At 36.5% G+C, this 8,294-nt stretch overlaps 1 protein-coding gene across 1 annotated transcript in view; it reads right to left on the bottom strand.

Moving 5' to 3' along the window:
• LOC145667149 (uncharacterized) overlaps positions 1-6,505 on the bottom strand; it is a 74,805-nt gene extending 68,300 nt beyond the window's left edge. Inside the window, exon 1 of the mRNA XM_081734891.1 lies at positions 6,446-6,505. Coding sequence (XP_081591017.1) covers positions 6,446-6,505 — 60 coding nt within the window. The remainder of the gene's footprint in view (positions 1-6,445) is intronic.
• Positions 6,506-8,294: the final 1,789 nt, after the last annotated feature.

Genomic DNA, 8,294 nt, shown 5'->3' on the forward strand with positions numbered 1-8,294 from the left:
GGCGGTGACATGAACTGAGACTTAGAATGAGCACTTCCATTGAGGTTATCTTTGACGTTCCTTGCTTTTTAGGATCTTAGCGAGCGTAAGAAAACACACATCTTTGTTTTAGTTTTGCACAAAAACAAGTTCTACAATCCTCCGAAAGGGTGAACACTTAGAATAGAGACAAAAGCAGTGAGATACTCTTCCATTTGGAACAAAGACAAGTCTAAGACAGGGAAGACTGAAGGAAAAGAAAGCAAAGGTAAGTGGTAGTGAAAGGGAACATCAATTATGTCCGTTCTCAGTTGCGATGTTCATTTCCTGAAGACATTGCGTGTATAACTGGAAGAAAGACCTGCGTTCGTGGATGATAACAGGAGGAGAGAAATCAAAAGACAAAGAGAGAGAGAGTGAGAGAGAGAGATAAAGAAAGAAAGAATTTAAGGAACACGGAAAGGTAGAAAGAAAGAAAAATGGGGAAAGAGATAATGCATAAAGAATAAAGAAAAAGAAAGAAAAACAGAGGTGAAGAAAGAGAAAGTGAGAATGAAAGAAATAAATAAAGAGAGAGGTAAAGGAAGAAAGACAAATGAAGGAAACACGATACAGAGAGGTAAAGAAAGAAGGTATATAAAGAAAGAGAAATGGACAAGAAAACAATGAATGAGAAAGAAGAAGAGATAAAGTAAGGAACAAAGAAAGAAAGAAGAGAAAGAAACTAAGTGAAATAGAGAGAAAAGAAGAAAGAAAGATTAGAAATAATAGGAGTGAAAGAAAGAGAGTAAAGTACAGAGAGATAAAGAAATAAAAACAAAGAGGTGAATAAAGAAATGGTGGGAATGAAAGAAAGAGAAATAAAGAGAGAGGTAAAGGAAGAAAGACAAATAAAGGAAACGATAAAAAGAGTTCAAGAAAGAACATAATGAAGAAAGAGAAATGGAGAAGGAAAATTTATGAGAAACAAGTAAAGAAAAAAAAGGAACAAAGAGAAAGAGAAAGAAACCAAGTAAAATAAAGAGAGGGGAAGGAAGAATAACAGAAAGAGAGAAAGAATGAAAGAAAGAAAGAATGAAAGAAAGAAAGAATGAAAGAAAAAAAGAATGAAAGAAAGAAAGAGAGAAAGAAAGAAAGAAAGAAAGAAGGAAGGAAGGAAAGAAGGAAATAAATAAATAAATAAATAAATAAATAAATGCAATTTCTAAGTGCTAGAATTATCTAATTAGCAGCTTCAAACCGTTACGTTACTTGGACAATTTTGAAATAACTAATGTAGAGGAGATGATAACTTGTTTCACTCTCCCCGCAAAGTGACAAAACGAGCAAGAAGAAAGGAAAAAAATGAAAGAATTTTATTTTCAGATTCAGGAAATTATTCATTTTTTAAGGCAGAAATACAAACCATACATCTCTCTACACTGTATACCTCTAAGCACGTTAATAATTGGTAAGCACGTGGAAATAAGCTCAGCATTTCCATGTAAAAGGTTCTAAAGGAATTTATGTGTTTGTCTCACTTGAAACATAACGTTCTTCAAAAGCTTTAAGACGCCTTGACGGTGGTTAAGTGGCTTTAGTTGTTGTCAGTGGCGTATACTCAGGGGTAAAGAAGAAAGGGATATAAACCCAGTCTCATGGGTTTGCCTTGGCGGAAGGAAATCTGCAAGTCAAATTGATTGCAGAATGACGAAATGTATCGTCGTCACTGAATGATATTCTGTCCTCCCACACATTTCCAACCTTCGTTCATATGTGAAAACACAAATACATACGCAGTTCGCTTCGTCCCACTGAGATAGTACTACTGGTCGTGATAATTCCAATTTGCATTCATTCAATACACAGAGACTGGAAATGGATTGAGTGTAATAAGAACTTGGCTTCTGGAAGTTTTAAGGAGATATTGGAGAAAATAGCATTTCAAATTTAACATAAATGATTTTTATTCATCCTTACATTCAGAAGAGGATATTTATTAGTCTGTGCTGCACAGCAAAACCCTCCAAAATACACTAAAGAAAAAACAATATACAGGGAGATCCATATAAACCTACATTTGTAAGAGTTGTTTAATAAATCAATGAAATTTTCTCACTGTGTTTCCAGAAATAGTTTTCATTAGTATTTCACATTCTCCGTCGTAGCTGAAATAACAATTCCACAGGAAGAATAGTAAACTTGTAGGATGAATGGTAAATTTAGAGAGTGAATAATGATAAATTTGAGGAGGAGAATCGTATATTTGGGAGAAGAATGGTGAATTTGGAAGGATAATTATATATTTGGGGAAAGAATGGTGAATTTGGAAGGAGAATGATTTATTTGTGGGAAAGAACGGTAAATTTGGAAGGAGAATGATATATTTGAGGGAAAGAATGGTAAATTTGGAAGGGAAATGATATTTGTGAGGAAAAATGGTAAATTTGGGAGAGGAATGATATGTTTGGGGAAAAGAATGGTAAATTTGGAAGGAGAATGATTTATTTGGAGGGAAGAATGGTAAATTTGGAAGGAGAGTGATATATTTGTGGGAAGAATGGTAAATTTGAAAGGAGACATTTTTAGTTTTCATATATGGACTACCTCTTATTACATTCTACTATGCAATGTATTTTTGTTTTTGAGTTACCACTGCCTACACACATTTTCGTTTCCAACATGCCTCTCATAGTTGCTCCCATTACACAATATATGCAACCCACTGTGCAGAACTGTCTCGCTGGCTGCCTATACGAATGGCGTTTGCTTCCTTCCTGCGTGTAGAGATGAATCTTCGAGCATTGAGATGAATCTGCGTCTCTTTCGCATATGGGCGCCGTACGCATCAAACGTAAAAGCACATATTGTCCGTTTTTTATTTCTTCTTTCTTCCTGCTCCTTGCCACCCTTTTCGTTCATTTCCGTAGCACATTGTGACAATGTTGTACACGTGATTGGTCCATTTCCGGATATCCTGCTTTCTTCACATGGGTGTGTTCTACCTCATTGCCTTGCATCGACTATAGGCAGTTTCGTGCATTCCGATATCTCTTGTCGTTCCCGCTATATTCCACATAATCTCACTTTATGGCTCACTTTATGACACCATGTTTATGGCCCTATTTGAACCTTTCAATGTGCTCGTTGGCCGATATATATACGTGTCTCTTCTTTTTCGATGTTCTTAATGTCTGTGCAATCTTATCACAATTGGCGTGTTACACCGGGGTACCCTGCTTTGTGAGAATATAGGTGACAGTAGTTAAAATTGCTTACCCATTCTTCGGGTGTAGAATACCAGCAATTCAATATTATATAGATTTAGGGGCTTGTTCTGTTAGAACCTCCAGAACATCGGACTCTCTAATAAAATGTCTGGGTGCGCGTCTGTTGCAAGTTTCTCTGGAAGCTGTTGTTTATAATTCCTCAAATGAAATGGATTAATTAAACTATACTTTATATCGTACAGAATATATTTCATTTGACTTGTGTTTAATAAAATCAAATCAGAAGTTTTGAATATAGATAACTTTAAACTTACGAGCAGTAATTATTCATTACCTTTGAAAGTGAATAGTAATTGATTCTTAAAGTAATAATAATCGCAAACGTAAACTTGAATCAATAAATATAAAAATATAAAGATGATAGTTCTATGTTCGTATTTTCTAAATACTAAAGTTACTCTTTAGTTCAGGGAATACGCTCACATGTGCACAAATTTGATATTGCAACCACTGCTTTTACAGGCTACAAAACACTACTGGTTGATATAAGAAAACGTACGTTAAACAGTTATGATACAGGGGCGTCATTTAGGGGGGCAGGAGGGGGCAATTGCCCCCCCAAGAGTTTGAGGAATACATTTACTTTCATTGATTGCCTACTAACATACTAGTGCAAAACGTGAAAATCTTATGTCAGAAGTGCTCTTGCCCCCCCCCCCCAAGCGAAGTCTGAAATGACGCCCCTGTATGATATCCACTGTAGATCAACTGCTGCAAAAATAGGATATTTGATTTTATTCTTCAATTTGAATTCCTAGTCTACGAACCTTTCTAAAATACCGAAGCGAGATAGGCTTGCTACTTTCAATACCAAAGTTTTAATGTTCAATGTTTTGTCATAGAATGTTCCTTCATCGATAACATGAACCACCAGCAGATGTCGTTGCAGATGTCATGACGTCATATATTACGTCAGAAGTAACCCATCAGCATTGACTCTCTTCTGTAGCCTGTGGATGTGGGTTTATGTGACAATGGAAAATGGGTTTTCGTTGTTCTCTTCTCGGAGGAAATTCATCTTTCACGCTTAAACCTAGTTTACACGGAGCAAGATAACGCCGTAGAAAGATAAACGATGCAACAACCAGTCTTCTTTCAAGTAGAAATGAGAAAATTAAAAACTTTTATTTCAAGGAACTCATTTAGAGCAATGTTATGTGTACACTACAGGAAGGAGTTTGGTTTATTGCACAAAACCGCTTCTCGTTGAAGGCTATACATATCTTTTATATTTTTTTTTACTCTATAGTGATCAACGTTAAAACTGGGAATGTGGTTGGTCCCGGTGGGGACACTAGGTCGAAAAAATGTAAAGGATTTTTCAGATGAGCCATCCTGTATGAGGTTTTCCTGGGTTTTTCTCATTCATACCAGGCAAATGCCAGGGTAGTGCCTAACATAAAGTTCCCAGGCCGCTTCTTTCCTTCCCTTTCCTCGGATAGTGTGATTGCCGATGGACATCATCCCTCATATGTGACGGGCTAACATAGACACAGATGCCGAAATCAAAGAAATCTAATTCCTGATTCCTAATCCTGCATGCGTGGTTGATTTCTGCCACTTCTGGATATATAGAGGATAAAGGGAAAAGATGGTATGTACCTAGGTTCATATTCTTAGAACGTTAAATCGAATACAATATTTTCTTTTTTTTCTCGCTATCTCATCGTTTCTGCTCTACGTCGATCAATATTGAAACCGGGATACGGACAAAATCTCGCGGCCGAAATATCGCCGCTCAAAATTTCGTCTGGCTAACACCTCGCCACCCTAAATCTCGCGTGGCCAAAACCTCGTGGGCCAAAATCTCGCCTGGTTAAAACCTTACCGTCCTAAAACTTCATGGAACAAAATCTCGCTTGGCCAAAACTTTGCGGAATGAAACCTTTTCTTAAAATTTACCCAATGAGTTCCTTAATATGCAATTTCATATTATAAATAATAATAATAATAATAATAATAATAATAATAATAATAATAATAATAATAATAATAATAATAATAATAATAATAATAATAATAATAATAATAATAATAATAATAAAGAATAAGATAATGATACAAAATATCGTGTGCGTGGGCTTTTTCGGGGTATTCCCGTTTCCTCCCACTTTCTTCATTCCATCATTTCCTTCATTCGGATCATCTACATCTCCTTCAACCTACAGGACATAATCAAGGGAAGTAAAATCTCATATATTATTTCATACTTTCATAAATATTATTAGATTTTGTTAGAATTTCCTAAAGTTACCGCCAAAGTGAAAAAAAAGACCATCCCAGGCTCAAATCCCATATATATTCAAAATTTGATCTAGAGGGGTCGGGTGGTCACAAACGCAGTCACTTTCATTTTTGTGTATTTCTATATGTCTCCCCTTTCCGGTCAAAGTGAAATCCTAAAAAACATGCCAGGCTCTATCCTGATCTGTGTGGCAAATTAGATCGAGATTGATCTCGTGGTTCAAGAGTTATTAAGTTTCATTTACTTTTAAATATCTCCCCCTCCACTTTCTTGTACCGTCAAAATGAAATTATAAACATCCGAGGTTCAAACCTCATCTATGTTGAAAATTTGATCGAGATCGGTCGGGTTGCTCAAGAGGTATAATGTCACAAACATAGTCATTTTCATTTTTATATATACAGATCTTCAAAGCACGCGTTAGAATATTTTCTTGTCATTATTTTAATGCAATTATATATATATATAGTAATATATAGAGCATTCTACATCGAAGAAATCGTCGTGACGAGGTTTTATACTGACGATATTTCTTCCCAGGCGAGATTACGTCCCTCGTAGTTTAGACCAGACGAGATTCTGTGTCCCGAAATCAGAACCGCGAGTTTTTGGCCAGGCGAGATTTTGGCCGGCGAGGCTTTGGCCAGCCGAGGTTTCGGTCCGGCGAGATTTTGGGGCGCGAGATTTTGAGCCGCGAGGATTTGAGCGGCGAGGTTTTGGCGGCAAATTTTTGGCCGCGAGGTGTCAGCCAGGCGAGGTTTTGTACCCAAACCATTGAAACCAGCAGTTGTAGTAGGTTTCTATTAGTTCCGGTTTTAGAAGAGGGTTAAGGATGGAGATGAAATTCATTCTTGCGACACTTAATCGATTGAAGGAAAACCGCTTCTCCTTATCTATTACCATTTTTGTTTTGTAGCTATCACAATTAAAATCGGAAATAGTTTATTCCTACCACTTCCAGATGAATATCAACTTCATCAAAGAACTCGATTCGTAATTTTTGACCCTCCATACCCCGACCAAAATTTATGGTAAACTATCAAATAGTTTTTGAGATTCTTTTATCTTCGGACACACGTGGACAAATAGGGTAAATACAGCCATTCACCTTTTTATTATAAAAATATCGTATATAATTATCACAGAAAGTCTCGATAAAATCCTTTTCTAAGTCTCAAATCATTTTAAAAAAATGTTTTGGATATGAAGGGCCCCCCTCAGCATATAATGTTGACTCGGGTTGATAGGAAGGTGTCAGCCTAAAGCGGCCTCAGACGGGACTGGTGACTCTTTAACCCTTAGCGGTCTCAGGAGAAGAAGGCACTGATGACTTCATGCTCTCGACGTCCTCTTTTATAGCCGTCCTTTGGAGGGATAACCTGTGGAGGGGTTGTCGGATTTCTTCGCGGTTCTTCGTGTTCATTTCGGCTCTTCCTGAAAGGGTAGTTCCCTTCTGTCGTCTGCCACTATTTACTTACAAATCGTGAAAACACGTGTTTATAGTATGAACATATGGCTTACACTACGTGTGAGTGTATGGATTCTTACAATATCAATGAGCTTTAGTAAACCAAACTCCTTAAGAAAAATCATTTTTTTCAGTATTGTCTAATGTGTACAGTATTTTCAATGCATCATAAGAATAGCTATAATGTCTATAGAACTAATTCAAAACAGTTTTATCCACATATGCGTGGGTCATTCATTATAAAGGAACGTTTTGGTCTGAAATACAAACTACACACAATATATGCAAAATATTTATGATGCAGACATCACATACTTCTCAACATATTTACTACACATTCATTACGCAATACCAGTTTTTCTACATCATCCTTCTACTCTCAACGTATCTGTGGAGTTTTCAATTCATCCATAGGGATAAAGTGCTTTCTGGACTATCTTTTAGCTTCCAGAACAAGTGGAAGTAATAATAATAATAATAATAATAATAATAATAATAATAATAATAATAATAATAATAATAATAATAATAATAATAATAATAATAATAATAATAATAATAAAAGGAACCTATCACCTTCACGGTTCACAGAGCTCACAACTCATGTCATATCTCAATAGAACTCATGTTGACGTTTGCACCGCCTCGCTGCTTGGTTCAAACTAAGAGGTTGTGGCTGGAGTAATCTGTGTGCTACAGTCGAATATTCCTTCCTTTCCGGGAAGCATTTCCTCATTACTCATGAACTCAAAACCGCTGACAATTATGGTGTGATTTATTTGCAGCAACAGAGTACAATTCATGACGCTATACAAAACCTATAATCTATTCCTGATTAGCTGGGGTTCCTGGTTCGACCCCAGCTCGCGCCAAGTAGACTTTCTGGTGGACAAACACTTTGTTCGTGGGGTTTCTGGGGTTCTCCCGTTTCCTCCCACTTTATTCATTCCACCATTCATTCATTTCCCATTATCACCATCTCCTTTAGTCTTGCCGGCATAAAACTGAAAGATTTTATTTCATTTCAATCATGACGGTAAGGAAGTTGTATCTTAATGGATTCAGATTTTGACACGCAAATTTTGACAAGTGTCATGACAAATTTATTTATAATTTTATGTCACTTTGTCTCATGTATGTATATTGGACCTTACTTGGTAAGAACATTGAAGCGTGTAAACCTGGCTTAAGGTTAAAAAGGTCATGAAAATGTATAGAGAAAGAAATGGGTCTGTCAGACTTTGACGGGCTGTAGGTTGACTGAAGTGTCATTCTGTCTTGTTATAAGAACACACTCACCTCACAGACAGACGTGGTGGAGGGGAAGGATATA

Source organism: Thermobia domestica, chromosome 12, assembly GCF_964235325.1.
Source record: "Thermobia domestica chromosome 12, izTheDome1.hap1.1, whole genome shotgun sequence".
In the NCBI taxonomy this organism is placed as follows: Eukaryota; Metazoa; Arthropoda; class Insecta; order Zygentoma; family Lepismatidae; genus Thermobia; species Thermobia domestica.